Source organism: Natrix helvetica (assembly GCF_964273705.1).
Source record: "Natrix helvetica genome assembly, chromosome: 1".
Classification (NCBI taxonomy): Eukaryota; Metazoa; Chordata; class Lepidosauria; order Squamata; family Natricidae; genus Natrix; species Natrix helvetica.
In genome coordinates, this window is record NC_138548.1 from 114774933 (window position 1) to 114792556 (window position 17624).

At 40.6% G+C, this 17624-nt stretch overlaps 1 protein-coding gene across 3 annotated transcripts in view; it reads right to left on the bottom strand.

The window, feature by feature from the left end:
* Positions 1 to 14344: 14344 nt before the first annotated feature.
* The window catches only part of CHKA (choline kinase alpha), a 33641-nt gene continuing 30361 nt past the window's right edge, over positions 14345 to 17624 (bottom strand). For all 3 annotated transcript variants that reach the window (XM_081936937.1, XM_081936936.1, XM_081936938.1), the window contains 2 exons: positions 16936 to 17017; positions 14345 to 15610 (listed from right to left, as the gene is read on the bottom strand). In XM_081936937.1, the coding sequence (XP_081793063.1) occupies positions 15551 to 15610; positions 16936 to 17017 (142 nt within the window). In that variant the 3' untranslated portion in view covers positions 14345 to 15550. The remainder of the gene's footprint in view (positions 15611 to 16935; positions 17018 to 17624) is intronic.

Below are 17624 nucleotides of genomic sequence, written 5' to 3' on the forward strand. Positions count from 1 at the left end.
CGGCGCCTAGGAGTAGAGCCTTCTCTGTGGCGGGCCCAGCCCTGTGGAATGACCTCCCTCCGGATATTAGGAATACCTCTGACCTCCGCTCCTTTCGTATTAAGCTTAAGACCCACCTATTCCAAGCAGCTGGCCTGGCTCAACTTTGATCTAACCATATCGCTCCTGACGGGCTTTTACTGGGTATTTTAATTATATTTAATTTAATTATCTAGGGGTTTTTAAAGACTGTATTTTAATTGTTCTATTTATCAGCCGACCTCCTCCTTGTGTATGTCTCGGTATATGTCTCTGTTATATGTTTGTTTTGTCCATATTTATTTCATATGTTTCATTGTACGCCGCCCCGAGTCCTTCGGGAGAGGGTGCGGCTAAGAAATAAATATTTATTATTATTATTATTATTGTCCAGCAGAAGGCCTTAAAAGGCAAATCTTGACTTGGAATCCATCGTTTTTGTTCCCTGACAGTTCCTCCAAGTCACCCTGCTTGCATTGTAGGTCAACAAAGGTATGCAGGTCTCTTGTGTGGGAACTTATCATCTCATAGGGCTGTGACCCCAGAGGTCTTCTAATCCAACTCCCTGTCCAAGGCAAAAATCCTTATGTCATCCTGGATAAATGAATGTTCATTTTTTTTCTTGAAAACTACCACTGATGGGGCACCCACAACTCTGGAAGGCAAGCTATTCCATTGAATTAATATATTTCAATGTCAGGAAATTTCTTCTTAGCTCCAGGTAGGATTTGGAAGCTTTAAGGAGCTTCCATCATTGCTTCTTGTCCTTCCCTCAGGTGTTTTGGAGAATAAGTCACCCCCCCCCCTCATCTCTCTGACTACCCTTCAAGTACTGGAAAACAGCTATCATGCAACCCCTAACCTTTTTCTTTGTTGGACTAGCCATACTTAATTCCTTTAATCGTTCATCAGATGGTTTAACTTCCAGACCTCTGATTGTCTTTGATGCTCTTCTCTGCACTCTTTCCAGGGACTCGGCATCTATTTTATATTGTGGCAACCAGAACTGAACACAGTATTGCAAATGTGGTTCTCTCCAAGGTCCCAGATAGAACAACTGTGGAGAAGAGGGGTATCTACAAAATGGCAGTTCACAACATCCACAGAACTGACTGGATATCCCCATCCTTTCACAGGACACAGCTGGAGAAGTTTTGTGTCACCTAAGTGCCTTACAAACTGAAGACTGTGGATGTCCCAAAGATGCTTTTTTTCAAGGGGCAACTGGAGTTTCAGTTTTTCTTTGAAGACGGTTCGTTTCTCATCCAAGAAGCAAATTGGTGTGGAGCGTTCTTGGAACTGTTGAACAACACAGTCTACAACACAGTCCTTTCAACAGTTCCAAGAAGGCTCCACACCAATTTGAGAAGCGAAACGTCTTCAAATAAAAAAACCAGAAAGTCCAGTTGCCTCTTGTAAAAAGCACCTTTGGGACATCCATGACCTGACTGACTGAGAATCTCCATAGACATGAAGACTATGGATATATTGGGACTATACGTCTCCTGATTACTGACTAGCTTTTGGGCATATTGGCTGATAATTCTGGCAGCAAATTCTAAAAATAGAAACAGCTCCAGTGCTTTTTGGAAGGCTAGGAGGACAAGGGCCTGCTGAACATCAAGGGGAAGAGTGTTCTACAGAGCAGGGGCTGAAAGAGAAAAGACACAATTCCTAACTCCCATAGAGTGAAAAGGTTTTAGGGAAGGGATCAGGTAGGATCCCTTCTGGTAGGATAGGTAGATGCCCTTAGAGAAAGGCAGTCCTGCAGATAACCTATGCCAAATAGAGCTTTAATTATGTTGGAAGACTACACAGATGCCTGGAAAGCATCAATCTCCTGTGCCTTCTTCCACTTCCAGAAGCAGAAAACTCCAGAATCCACATGTTTGCAACAGTTACTTCTATCAACGAAACATCCCTGTTCCTCCTTCCTGAAGATGTCATTTGGGACTGCAACGTCCTCATTTCCATCTATGCCTACCAGCCATCAGTAGCTTTTTGGACAGGCCTTACTGGAGAAATCTGGGCCTGACAATATGAATGATCACTGGGATTGCATGATGCAGTGGACTGTTTCCAAGTGACCCCATTGTTCACTTAGAAGATCAAGGACTTAGTTGTTTGTGATGGGCATCTGGTTCAGCTTTTCCACTTGTGTTAGGAGTGGCAGTAGCACTCAAAACAAGTCCTGTCAAACAGAGCTGCTTGAACAGCGATTATATGTCTTTATATCACCTAAAGCCTCTGATTTGCTTTCTTCTCACCTGCAGGAATTTCTGTGAAGGGAAGCATCCTTTGATTAAAACTGGTTAGTATCTTAATTTGAGCGGTGGTAGTATTGAGCGGCTGAGGCTAAAAGTGGAGCCAGGATCGCAGTGAAATATCTGTTTCCATTTCATTGTGCAAGGGCAATTTCTCAAGAGTACAAAAGATCGATTGTATGGAAAGAATCTACAAAAGGCAATCAGGCTAAAAATAAACATGTGGTATTTGAATTTAGACTTCAGTGACCCTGAATTGCTAGGCTAAAGATGGAAGCAGAGTCTATATAAATAAGAGAAAACCAGGGCAAATGATGAATCAGGTGGACTCTAGATCCCCCACCCCCCTGCTGCCAAACTCAAAGTTAAATTTTGTTCATGGCTAAATATCAGGGAAGTGCTAGGTGACTCTTTATAGTGAAAGCCAGTACTGTGGCAAGAACTGTTTTATTTTTAAAAAAATGATTCCTGTTTAAGGAGGTAGAAAATAAACATTTTTTTAAATGAACATTCTTGGTTTTTTTTTACTTTTATCCCACCCTTTTATTACTTTCAATAAACAAGTCAAGCAGACAAGTCTGATACTCCTTTCTCCTTCTATTTTCCCCACATAACAACCCTATCGGGCCAAGATTAAATGGCCCAAAGTCACTGAGCCAACTTTTACACTAAGACAGGACTAGAACTCACAGTCTCTCACTTTCTAGCTCACTGCCTTAACCACTAGACCAAACTGGCTTATAGATGGAGTGTGGGGTATTTGCATTTATCTTATTTCCAAGGTCAAGGAAAGGTGTGTGGCTCTTTATATGTCTGCCTTTCACTGTCAACAATCTCTGCAGCAGCCTACAATTTCTCCATTTTATCAATTAAATCTCATGTGAAGTCCTCATGAAGAAATAATATCTTCTCTGGCATGTTTTCAGATTAGGGAACAAATCCATCAGGGAACCTTCTGAGTCAGGCACAGTGGTGGGACAGAAAACAAAAGCAATAATATTCTGTACCAACTGACGTCACTAAGGAAAAATGCACAAAAGGAAATGTGACAAGAATTTTAGAATTCTAAAACTTCCTGGGAATGAGTAGAAAAACAGCATCCTGCGCGTAGGAAAAGTATTCAAGAACTGATAGATATGCTGTAAGAGCAAACTATATAAATTAATGTTAGTGTGACATTAATCCATTAATTAGTTAATATGACCCAAGTTGAATCACCAGCATCAAAGGAATTGCAACCAATTATAACCAATCCTTAGTAAATACTCTCCACTTGTCCAATGTATTCAAAGCAATGCATTTCAACCTATTCTTAGAATTGGTTTTTTTTTAAAAAATCTTCTACTGATTTACCAGGACATGATAATTCAGTGTATTATTCCAGAGGTCGTGTAAGTAAATAGTAATGATTTATTTGACTTTGTAAGCATAGTAGGGGAATCATGTTAATCTGTGATAGCTAAAAAAAGTCTGGTAGCATTTTTCAGACTAACAAATTCATTAAAAATAACACAGTTTTGTGAGCTACAGGTCATGTCATCAGATGCAGCTAGATAGATATAGGATTAAAATTTGTGTGATTTGAGAGGAAATGGGGAGGAAAGGGAAGACAGATGTAGATCATATGTGAGACAGATTACAAGTACCTTATCAGTAAAAAAAATGGATGTCCTGCTCTATGCAAAGAATTCAAACTTATATGTGCAACATGTAAGGACATATTAGTTCAATTACAATATCAATTTACTATGAGCAGGATCATTTTTCCCCATCTCTTTGGTAAATCAGTATCTTGAATTAGTTTCTGTTTTGTTTATGGAAGAATGTTTTCAGATGCTTTTTAAAAGGAACGTTTGTAGACTCTTCCATAATTCTTCAGATTTCGCCCACCAACATCCTGGTGTTCAGAAGTTAAATCATTGTGAGAAGACATCTGGATCTACCAGAGCAGTTAATACCATTTCTACATTGGGGGAGGGTGGAGGGCAGGAGGTGGTATCTCCAATGGGGTGACATGCAGATAAAGTAGAAACTATGGCCTCTTTGTTAAAGAATGTTGTACTCTGTGACTTGAAATGCTCCCATCACTTTGCTTGAGATTTTATGGTGAGGTTGTTTTTTCAGGCGAGTATAAAAGCAGGTTAAGGAAATCTGTGACAACGTAAGTCAACACAAAGGACAGTAGGATATTTAGAATATTGTCAAGATAATAACATCCTTGAGTCAAGCTCGGCTCCTGATGGTTTCTTGGAAAAGCAATGACAGAAGTGATTCATCCTTCCTGCCTTTTGCTTTCCTCTTCTTTAGCCTGCAGTCCTGGGATCTGCAGATAGTCTTCCATTCATCCAAGTACGAGTAAATCAGATGCTGCTGAGCTTTATTTTGAGATGACGATTAAAGTTGTTTAAAAGCTGCCACTTGCAGAGTGCTTAAGCATTGTGTAAACAGCCTGCATGAGAATAAGTGATCCTCTGAAAATATCAGCATAGTATATTTGATTATTATTATTGATTATAGTTTGCCTGGTGTTGTGTGTCAATTACATTTGCTTGTTTGGGTTATGATTCTTGCAAACCTCCAGTTCTGCTGGAAGTTTCATTAAAGAAAACAACAGAAAAATCTACTCCTGATTTGTATGTCTTGGACAGAAATGTGCACAGGATGTGATCAAGAAAGTCAAGATGGCAGCCATGACAGCGTGATCGAAGCACCACCTTTATTCGACTGTTTCCTATGGACGTTCCAGGTCTTGGAGCAGTGGAAAAGACACAACACAGAGGTGGGGTCCTACCGGTTCGGCTGAATAGGTAGTAAATCAACTGGACGCGTGACTGTACCGGTTCTATCCTGGGCGCCGCCATCTTTATTTTCTGTTCTGCACATGCGCAGAACAATCTTCATTGAAAAAAATGTAATTTCCCCCCTTTTTTAATGGTGTGCGCCAGTGGTGGGTTTCAATTTTTTTTAGAACCTCTTCTGTAGGTGTGGCCTGCTTCATGGGAGTGGCTTGCCGGCCATGTGACCGGATGAGAGTGGCTTGCCAGCCATGTGACCGGGTGGGAGTGGCTTGCCAGCCATGTGACTGGGTGGGCATGGCCAACTTGTAAAATGTGGTGAAACTCACTTAACAACATTCTTGCTTAGCAACCAAAATGTTGGCTCAGAAACTCTGGCTTTTGAAGCATGCAAGTCTTAAAGCTGTCAAGTTACAAGACCCTTGCACACCTAACCCTCTAGAAAAAAACCCCAGGGGTGTTCAAACTTGACAGCTTTTAAGACTTGTGGACTTCAACTCCCAGAATTCCTCCTCCAGTTATGTTGGCTCAGGAACTCTGGCATTGAAGTGTGCAAGTCTTAAAGCTGTCAAGTTACAAGATTCTTATACCCCTAACCTTTTAGAAAAAAATCCCAGGGGTATTCAAACTTGATAGCTTTAAGACTTGTGGACTTCAACTCCCAGAATTCCTCCTCTCGCTCTTCATCTTGATGATGGGCAGATGGGCGGATGGGGGGGGGAGGGAGCTGGAATCGGTTCTAAACGGCACTGTAGATTTGTGGAACCTCTTCTATAGAAGAGGTTAGAACTGTCAGGAACCCACCCCTGGTGTGCGCATGCCAGTCCCAGAGAGGTCTCAGAGATGGGCCGTTTTTTGCAAAAATGGAGGCTTCAGCAGGACTGGGGGAAGGCAAAAATGCCTCCGTTTTTGTGAAAAACAGCCCGTTTTCTGCCCATTTTCCACAAAAACAGGAGTGTTTTTACTTCCCCCAGCTCCACTGAAGCCTGCAGAGTATTCCTGGGGGCGGGGAAGACAAAAACATTTTTTTTCTTACTGGGTAGTTTGCAGGCACTCCCTTAGCTCCAGTGAGCCTGGAGGCCCCCCCCATCAAAACTTTTCACCACCGTTTTGGTGGCATGGCTTGGTGAGGGGGTCATATGACTGAGTGTGCGTGAGTGATGTCAAGTTGCCATGCCCACTCAGTCACATGCCATGCCCACAAAACTGGTAGTAAAAAGTTTTGAAACCCACCTATGACACAACAGGTAACTTGTTGAACATAAGACAATATAGAGAAGGTATAGTTTAGTTGCACTCCTTTAAGTGAGAGAAACATCTTTTCTGGCCTGGGTCATATCCAGAGGGCTATTCATAATGAGCATTCTCTGAGTTCCTGGTTCTGTTGAAAGCATGAGAAAAAGAAGAAAAACTATGAAGCAAGTTTTCACAATGAAGCAACTCTTCTAGCTGATTCACACATAACTGAGGTGCAGTTGTCCAGCAGCAGCTTCACGTGGTATTTCAGTCAGCTGTCAGTGACTCAGTGACTCGGGGATATGAGTGAAATTATAATCATATGACTGTAAACCCATGCGGTAGGAATGAGATACTTTTGAACAGGCCTATATAGCAGGAAATGGATTGATCTTCCTTTATCAGCTGGCCATATTGAATTTTCAGAGGGGGAGGACTTTTCTATACTTCCAGTGCACATCATGATTTATTTTCTACCAGGGATGATGATGAGGCTATTCAGTGCCACATATTATACCAAAATTGACTCCAGCAGCAGATTGTTAGTTTGTATAGACCAGAGGTGGGATTCAAAATTTTTTACTACCGGTTCTGTGGCAGTGACTTGGTGGGCCTGGCTTGGTGGGTGTGGCAGGGGAAGGTTACTGCAAAATCCCCATTCCCTCCCAATCAGCTGGGACTTGGGAGGCAGAGAATAGATGGTTCTCCAAACTACTCAAAATTTCCGCTACCAGTTCTCCAGAACTGGTCAGAACCTGCTGAATCCCACCACTGGTATAGACTGGATTTTTGGAAGGATCTTGGCAGTGCCTTCTTCCTAAGGTTGAGAGAGGGTGACAGTATTAAATTCCGGTGTCTCAATGTGTTAATCACTACAGGACACCACAACGGTCCTCTCATATTAGCTGGTTACAGAACCTACGTCCACACGGACTCTTTTCCATTATTGCTTCTGTTCAGTCAAGCCTACTTTCAAGATTCACGCTAAGGTATTTTCACTTTTAGTTATTCCTAACAGAACAGGGATTTTGATATCAGCAAAACAGTTGCTTTGCAGCAACTGTTTGGAATCATGGAGTAGAAAAACCTGACAGTAACCTGTCCAAGGAGTCTGGCAAGCTTTATGAAATTTACTCAGTGCAGTATTTATAGCTTGGGTTTGGCCACTTGAGACACTCTTTTCAGTTTCTGTAGGAATGTAAACTTTGCATAGCCTACAGAGTCTCTGATCTTTTGCCATTCTGCTGCAAGTTGTCATAACTTACACATTCTCGTGACTAAGGTGGAGGTTGGGATGGGACTTAGAGCTTAAACCTGAGGAGGCAGGGGTGTCTCATTGCCCTGTTTGTGACTCTATTGAAAGCCAACATGAACCCATTGCTCTCAGTTTATAGATTCTGACTTGGGTTGAAAGTATTTTGATTCCACCTCTTTTTCTATAGCAGCCATCCCTGGACAGTTGCCCTCCATATGGTAAAAATTCTGGTATGACCTGATATCTGAAACTCAAAGGACATTTTTATATCTGTGGCCTGTTTCCTAGCTTCTCATAGACTTTTATCAGAGCCCAGAAACAATCTTTCATAGCCACAGTAGCTACCTACTTGGCTGTCTCTCTCTTTCCTCCCCAAAACTGCTTCAAGAGAACAAAAGCTTTTTTTCCTAGAGGGGGAGGAGTGGTGTGATCTCCTTTGGCTGCATGTTAAAGTAAGTAGCTCTATTCAGGAAGATCTTGCTTAAGAAAGACAGGTGTAAATTGTCAGGGGAGCAGCTGTCAATCTGCGCAATGCAAGAGGTTGCTTCTTCCTTGTCTAAATCAGGCTTCGTGTCAAGATTCCATGTCTCCATTTTGAGCTTCTTACTAGCTCAGTGAGAGAAATTTCAAAAAGGACATGAGCCCTTACCTTGGTGCAAAGAGTGCAGGATACGTATGAGTTCCCATTGTTCTTTATTGCAATAGGTTTGTAGGAATAAAAAGGTTATCTATAGGCAGATAACCTTCTCCCTAATGCAGAGAGATGCCAAGCAGGGAACACACTGCCGGTCAGAATTGTCAATCTGAATTTATTACAGATTCTGCTTTCCTATTCCTTTGGCCTGCATTGTGCCACAGCTTGCTGTGTCTAAAATGGAATGGATTGAAAAAATACCCAAACAAGATTCTGAATAAAGTTTTACCTTAATTCCAGTCTGATTTGCTGGGCAAGTTCCAGCTCAGATCTCTGACAGGAAGTAGCAGGGAAAGACACAAAATACATACAGTGAGGACAATTAACCAGTGGAACAGCTTGCCTTCAGAAGTTGTGGATGTTTAATAATGTAGTTTTTAAAGAAAAGTCTGGGCAGTCACTTGTCTAAAATGGTATAGGGATGTGATGGCGAATCTGTGGCACGCATACCCAAAGTGCCACGAGGAGCCATGTCACCTGGCACACGCGGCATCACCTGTTCCTCTTCCAGGTTTCTGGTGTGCATGCACATGCGACGATCAGCTGGCCTTTGTGTGTGTGTCAGTGCTGGAAACCGAAGAGCTGGTCTTCCATTTTCTGCTGTGAACATGAATGCTGGCCAGTTGATTGATTTGTACCAGTGGTGGGTTTCAAATTTTTTTAGAACCTCTTCTGTAGGTGTGGCCTGCTTTGTGGGTGTGGCTTGCTGGCCATGTGACCAGGTGGGAGTGGATTGCCAGCCATGTGACTGGGTGGGCATGGCCAACTTGTAAATGTGGTGAAACTCACTTAACAACGCTCTTGCTTAACAACCAAAATGTTGGCTCAGAAACACTGGCTTTTGAAGCACGCAAGTCTTAAAGCTGTCAAGTTACAAGACCCTTGCACACCTAACCCTCTAGAAAAAAAACCCAGGGGTGTTCAAACTTGACAGCTTTTAAGACTTGTGGACTTCAACTCCCAGAATTCCTCCTCCAGTTATGTTGGCTCAGGAACTCTGGCATTGAAATGTACAAGTCTTAAAGCTGTCAAGTTACAAGACCCTTGCATCCCTAACCCTTTAGAAAAAAAACCCCAGGGGTGTTCAGACTTGACAGCTTTAAGACTTGTGGACTTCAACTCCCAGAATTCCTCCTCTCGCTCTTCATCTTGATGATGTGCAGACGGGTGGGGGGAGGAAGCTGGAACCGGTTCTAAATGGCACTGTAGATTTGTGGAACCTCTTCTATAGAAGAGGTTAGAACTGGCAGGAACCCCACCCCTGGTTTGTATGCATGTACGGCAGTAACCAGAACACTGCACCGGAAACCGGAAGTTCATTTTCTGGCACGTGCATGCCCCCTGGGCAGCTCCTCCTGTTCACGGCCCACTCAGTGCCAAAAAGGTTTGTCATCACCGGTATGGGGTCTCCTGCTTGAGCAGTGGGCTGGGCTAGAAGACCTCCAACATCCCTTCCAGCTCTGTTCTGATTAAATTTACATGCTGTGTATGTGTGTGTGTGAATGCACGCATAGGCACCTACTTATGTTTAATCTCACCTTCCGCATCTTGACCCATTCCCCTTGCTACCGATTCCCACGGTCCTTGTGCCATTCCATCCTGAAACTCTGCCATGGTAGCAATGCAACTGGAACTGGGTGGCATTTTAAAGAGTATGGCTGGTCACATGCCACAGGCTTTGAGACAGGCTGCGGCTGTCACTGGGCCTATTGACAAAATATGGGCATTGTGGCAGTGAAGAACTTTAGTTTGAGGAAACTGCCAAGAGCTGCTCCCCATGCGCGTTTCCCCCCCCCCCTTCAATTTTCTGGCTTTATCATTCATGAACTTGAAGCTGCTGCTTCTGAGAGAATACACAAATAGTCAAAATCTCCAAACCGAAGGGTGGGAAGAATCTTGCCTACAGCTTTAGAAGAGAAATGGAATGTACAGAAAGCTAATCAGGTTCATTAGAGCTGGTGGGAAAAATAGTGAGGCTGGACACCCGCCAGATTTTCTGGTTTAAAATGGGTCTGTATAGGCTTTAAGTGATAGTTACTCAGAGTTCATTGGATTTTTTTTTAAAAAATGCATTTATATTTATAATGAAATGTAACAAACAACACCCCCCTACCACTGTTTCTGATGTGCCCTTCTTTCTTCTCCCCTTCCAGCCTGAAGTGAATCTTTTAACAATGCCATCTCTACGTAGGTTTATTTATACACGACAAATGCTATGGTGCATTTATTCTCATAGTTATCGCCACATTCATGCCATCGTTCATTTAATGGGAAATTATTGTTTCCTTTTCGTTTTTTGCTACTCAATGTCTGGCTTCATTCCAAGTGATGGATGATTTATTCATTCATTCATTCTCCATCTTTGTTACTTTATAGGTAACTTCAGTATCTTCCAGAGCTATTTCTTGGCTCTGAAGCATGGCTATGAATTCAGACATAAAAGAGAAGTGTGTGGTTTCCTGTGATAGGTGAAATGCAAATCTAATGTACCCTATGTGGACAAAAGCAAGAATGAAGGCTGGTAGGGCTTTTTAAAAGGCCTTAACTGCACATTCTAATGACCAACAGCTTTAACTGATAAAAGGAAAGACAGAAAAGATGAAGGCCTGAGGAAAAAAAAACGTAGACCCTTCAAAAGAGTAATTTGGGTAGCAGTCAGTAATAAAGGCCATTGTGTTTGCTACTCCAAAACCTAATCCAGCAGTTTAAAAGGTGGACTCTGTAAACACAAAGATTGCTTGTTCGGTTAATTTGAACAAGAAATGTGTACTCCATTGAGTATATTAAATAGGTTTATAAAACAATATGTGTAAGATACCTTAAATGTTCAGAACTATAGGAGGAACCCAAAGGTGGTATTCAGTCAGTTCTGACAGATTCTGGAGAATCGGTAGCAGAAATTTTGAGTAGTTCAGAGAACCAGCAAATGGTCTGGTTCCACCCCACCCCCCTGCCTCCCAGCTGATCTTCTTTTGTTACCCTGAACAGAATGGAGCTGGAAAGCAGGTTAGTGGGGTGGGGAGGAATGGGGATTTTACAGTAACCTTCCCCTGCCATGCCCATCAAGCCACGCCCACCAAGCCAAGCCACAGGCACAGTACCTGTAGTAAAACAATTTGAATCCCACCACTGTAGGAACCATAGACCCAGCAGTAATTAATCTGGCCTGAGGACACATTTAATCTTATCCTTAATTTAGACATGAAATGGAAATTACAAAGCACTTACATGGGAATTTTTTTTTACATTTTCACTTTCTGATAATCAAATTATTCCCCCCCTCCCCCCAATGGCAACTTTAGGTTCCTCTTGGATAAAATATACAGGACTGTAGTACCCACAGTGCTTCAATTTTTCCCTTGTAAGAAAAATAGAAGTTTCAATGTGGGAAACTGACTGAAATTGCAGAGGTTGTGATCTCAAAATGGATTTTGCATATTCATGTATATTTGAATCCTTAATATATCTGATTTTTACTCATGGTTGCCTAATTTGGCTGAAAAGTAATTTAGACTTTTACTAGAGAAACAAACAACAATAAGAACTTGTGATGGCAGAGATGTGGGTCTGTCCATTAAAACATATTTTAATCTTTGATTTTGGTTCTTCAATCTCTTCTCCTCCCCCCTCCCTTCCTCTTTCCTTTCCCCCCAAATAATCCACCTCCTTCCACCTTCCTTATTATTTAAATGGCTGAAATACTTTGGTTTGATCCAGAATGCTCCCCCAAGGATTCAGGAACCTGGAGACATGGACAGATGCCCCTGAAGACAATCCCTAATCTCACCAAATTAATCACATGTGTTAGCCCAATTAGGTGATTCATCAAATCTAGATAATAGTTGATGACTAGGTAGCTACCCACAAAGACCAGCATTTTACTGAACTACTGTCAGGATAATCTCACATCATCTTGCAGCTGGGGACAATTAATTTCTATGGGTGCCAAACCTGAAATGAGGTCCAGGCAGAAGAACACCATGACTTCAAAATCTAAGGGATTGGTTTGGACAAAACTCAGCAGCACTTTTTCGTGTGGCTTTTGATAAAAATAGGATCGCCAAGGTCCAGTGACAGATATGGAACAGGAAGATCCGATGCTTTTCATCCATCAGATTTTTTTCCACTGACAAAACTAGAGAAAGAGGTGATTACTTTGCTGATCTCCTTTCCCCTTAAAGATTTACAAAATCCATTTGGAAAATTTTGACATCCCTCCAGAAAGTATGGGAGTGGGCAGGGCCTGGGAACTGCCAAGCAACAAAGATCACTTCTTTTCTTCCATGGAAATTTCCTGAGCAGAGCTTTGCTAGGTTAGCCTGAGAGAGAAAGAAGAAATTGCACCCAACACATTATATACATTAAGCTGAAGAAAACAGCATGCAGCTGAATAATTTTGGACTCGTCTTAGGAGTTGCAACAGCGGTGGTTTCACTTTTAAAACTTCACAATGCTTCTGTGGAATCCTTTTTTCTCCCTCACCATAATTTCACTGATTTGCCTTTTTTTCATATTGAAAAAAAGTGTCAAGAGTTTCTCAAAATAATTTAACTGATTCTAAAACCTAGAAGCATGGATTTGTTTTGTATTTAAAACTGATGCGTGTTATTAACAGCATGTTTGCCATCATCTCCCCTGTCTTTGGACATTGATCTTGTTAGTCAAAGCTGAATTATTGGATAGGAAAATCAACTGAACTGACAGTAATTTAGATTCTTCCATGTCAGCTATTCTTTCTCCAATACGCTAATCAGACATCCAAAGTGATTTAGCTGTAAGGAGTAAAAAGGCAGCATTTATAGTTTGAAATGATTCAATCCAAAATGGCTATCAATGAAGGAATGGCAAAATTCAAGAATAAATAGAAAAGAGCATTTTTTTGGGGGGGGATTTCCAGAGCCTCCTCAAACTACATTGTTAGAATTCAGCTTCTGGCCATTTTGAGGTACAAAGCAAACAATTGAGAGTAAGCCTAAAACATGTAATAAAGAAAAATCTCCCAGTAGTCCTCAAATCCTGTCCCTCTGCTAAACAGTTTTATTCACTCTCTCTTGAAACTTATTCCCACTCCCTCCATTAAACCTATAGCTTTCAGCAAAGGAGAGGTTATTGGCAGGAAGACTTGATGGTCATTTTGAAGAGTGGAATCCTTGGGCCCTCCCTGCCTCCCTCCATGTTTTTGCACTGCAATTTTGATGGTGGCTCTGGAAGAAGTTATGGAGAGCACTTTTGGTTTTCAGTACAAGAGTGTTTATGGATGGCAGAGGAAACGGCTCAGAGAAATTCTACTGCAGCAACGGTTATGCTGCTGTACAATACAAACCTTATTGTCAAGTCCCGTTCTTTGAATTTTTAATTGAGAAAAGGACCATAATTATGCAAATCTGCCAGAGAAGCTGGGAATCATGTCAAGGGTAAAAAGGTAGCAACTGACCATCTTCCAGCTATGCAGTATCCCAGCTTTTCAAAATGCAGCACCTTTCTGGATTTAATTTCAAGTTAAACCCTTCATCCACAGTTGTTTTAATTTATCTCCCATAATATTTCACCGACTCCATGAATCTTGGTAAGAACTCAATGATGAACCTTTTTACTATCAAGAAATACCTGAATCCATGACAAATTATAGACTAGAGCCTTATTGCATTGAAAAGGTAAAAGGTAAAAAAAAAACCCCAAAATTATTACTCCTAAAGAAGGGGGAGAAGAAAGATAGCAACCATAGAGGTTTGCTTAGAGTTCTAAACAATAATAGATCCTGGTTTACTAAACAAGATCAATAAGCTATACTTTCTATTTTATAAACCACAATCTTGGATTTACATGTTACTATCAACCCGTACTATGTAAACCCATACTAAACAAAGTAAGTTGCTTAGCACAAGGTGACAGATTAGCTGTGGTTATCTGTAATGAACTGCAAATACGTTTATGGCATTTGTGTGTTAACATCGCATGCATATTGGCATTCTATCTAAGTCACCGAAGATGCTTGTACAAGTCAAGCACATTGCTACAGGAAAGGGGAAACAGAATTCAAGACTTAAATGTGGACAAAGAAATAATCAAACATTACAACAAGAAGACTTTAAAAAGTTTATTTGTCCAATACAAGTTAAGCAGAAAGCACACCAAAAAATAGTTAGGAGATACATTTTCTAGATACCCTCACAAAACTTATACTTGTTGGAGTTTTCACATACATAGTTCAATGTATTCTTTGCACAAGAAACATCCACTTAACTGTTGGAAAGATGGCAGGGTTTTAAACAAGGAGCAGCGTGCCACCAACAAGGCACCAGCCTGCCACTACTGCCCAAGCATCCCTCAGCTCCTCCCTGTTTTTCGTTTGCCCCTACTTTTCTCCTTTTAGCAAGAAGCAGCTGCTAGAGGAATTCAAGGCACTCATCCCATTTCTATCAGCCTAGGGAACTTCTTAGAGAAGAATAATGCAATACAACATGACCGCTGCTGAACGTTTAGCATATCCTGTATTGAAACTGTGAAATAAGCTAACAGGAAATAGAAAGACTTGCATGCTCCAGTTTGAGACGTATCAGTATTGCCTTGTTCTACCAATATACCAGAAAATGAAAGCTACTGCATGAAAAGAGAAGCTGGGTTGTAGACGCTCTTTTGAGTTCTTTCATACTTTCAGTATGTATTAGTGTTAGCTTACCAGTCTTTTTCTGAACTGATTGACATACATCTGTCACATAACAATGATCTTTGCTTAAACAGGCTTCAGCAAAAATTCACAGTGTAATCATTTCCTCTTGAGAGAGGGGGGGAGGGAGGGAGAGGGAGAAAGAAAGAGGGAGAAAGAAAGAGGGAGAAAAAGAAAGAAAAGAAAGAAAGAAAGAAAGAAAGAAAGAAAGAAAGAAAGAAAGAGAATGAGAATTGGAACTCCCCCTTAATTGGTAGTTTATATAATGCATTGTCAATAAAATATGTTAGTTAAAAAAATAGATACCCACAGTTAACACTTCTTGCTTTTGAAATAAGGGATGGTTCACATTAACACTCAAGGTTTCCCTCATAATACCTTCTAGATTTAAAACATTTGATATTGCACTGTTATATTATCCATCAGCTATCAATTTGCATTCCAGAGACTTATGAAACTGTAAAAAAGTAAACAGCCATTTTGTGCAGTCTTCAGCATTGCATCCGAGTAGTTGGAATTTGCAAAACCTTCATTACAACTACAGTAGCCTAAGCACAGTGGAATTTCTGCCCAGCTGCCTTCCTTATACAGTACAGTGACTGATTGTCCAGTCTTCAACCTTCACACTTTGAGTTTCCTCTTCTGCTCAAAGTAGGCATCAAATCTGGAGAGTGCATAGTCCTAAGTGGGGGGAAAAATACTACAATTGAAAAGACTGAAGCTCCTTCAATGTATCCCAATTTCAGGGAACAAGCATTATACTAAAATTTCATGCAGACCTATTTGTATGACACTTGGTTCTCTTTTACAAATAGGTGTGAGCATTCTAAGTGATGCAAAGAAATCACTTAGCATCACTTAGGACGGAAATGCAATACTTTTTCAGGTATCAATTCTTATTCAATTAATTTTGTTGCAACCTGTATTTAAAACTGTATTTATGTGCCCAGTATATGTATAAACTAGTTTTTGAAAATAAATTAAAAGGACAAGCTAAGAAGAATCAAAATTATAGAATTAACTAACATTTAATGTAGTATCATTAAAGCAGTCAAAGCCTAGTTGCTGGTGATAGCAAATGCCATGTTTTTTTTCTTCTTCTTTTTTTAATTGAAAAAGTTTTATACAAACACATTTTCCCCCTTTTTACCCCCCCCACCATATAATGTAAATCACATAAAAATACTATACTCCCTCCCCTCCCCCAACTGAAAAAAAATTTCTCATTCAAATATTGTACCAAATACTGTACCCCCTCCCCTCCCCCCGTCTTAAGGTAGATTACTCATTCACATATTGTACCCCCTCACCTCCCAACAATCATAATATAAGTTTCTCTTATAGTAGCAATAGCCCATTAATCCCATCTTCTAAGTTAGTTGAACATATATAAATCATGATATAAATTTCTCTTAAAGTAACAATATTTCATTAATCCCATTTTCTAGGTTAATTATACATATATATTACCCCACCCTCCACCCTAACCCTCCCCCACCTCCCACTCAAACCCACCCCCCTGACTTCCGCTATACACCACTCTAACAATTCCAAGCATCCCATGTATTATTTACTCTGATCATCTATCAGTCTAGACTAGCAAATGCCATGTTTTTTTAATGACAAGGTGACAGTCATTAAATGCTTGATGAGGCAAACACTTACAATTGATAGTAACTGATTTTCAGTTAAATTAAATGCTGAAAACATAGGGTTTTGGAGGTGATTAAGATCAGTCTGAGACTACCTTTTTCCCATAAATGTTTTTAAAACTAATAAAACTAAAAAAAAAAAAAAAGATCAGTCTGAGACAAGTAGGGAGCCTGGGCTCTTCAGATGTTACAAAACTAATTCCTAGCATTCCTCATCGTTGATCATGCTGAAGGGCCTTAGAAGTTCTGCAAATCCTACAAAGCTCCAATTTCTCAACTCTTTCTTACACAGACATAAGAACTCAGCTGTGAAGGATGCAGTTGCTTAAAAATGTGACTTTTAAAAAGGCATACCATGTATCCAAACTCAATAGATGATATCTTTGCCTGTATAATGGACCACAGACCCCAGAAGATATGAGATGCAAGAGCAAACCTGTCAAAGAAAAACATAATTGAATATGGTCACAGTATGTTTTGATACCAAACACAAAACTACCCTTGCTTCTCTTGACTAGAATATAAAAGGGAGATGGACAATACATGTCCTCCAACTGAACTCATCACCTCTCCTGGCATGACAGATACATGATGTGGGATGGTGGAAGCCCCTCATACCTGGAAGGCTACATGTTATCTTCTCTAACCTAAATTGTATAATAGAAAAGGGCTGCTCGTGTTCTGAAAAGCGAAAGAAGATAGTTTCCTTCCAACAGACCTTCAGACATGAACAGCTTTATAGAGGAGATAACTCTCAGGTATCCTGGACTCTTAATAATTTGAAAGGCTACTTTATATGGTCTCTAATTTTACATAGTCAAATTAATAAAAGTGGGTGTTACTAGCCACAAGCACCCATATAATTTATCTGAGAGACTGCGTCTTCCTATTCATTCCTGAAATATATTTGCTGCCCATGTCATGTCAAATGAGTCTGGGTGGCTAAAAGCATAAAAATATTAAGAAACATTAAAATAATCAAATATAAGATAACAAAGCAGAGACAATTCTGTTTTTCTACTTTTATATCCTTCCAAATACTG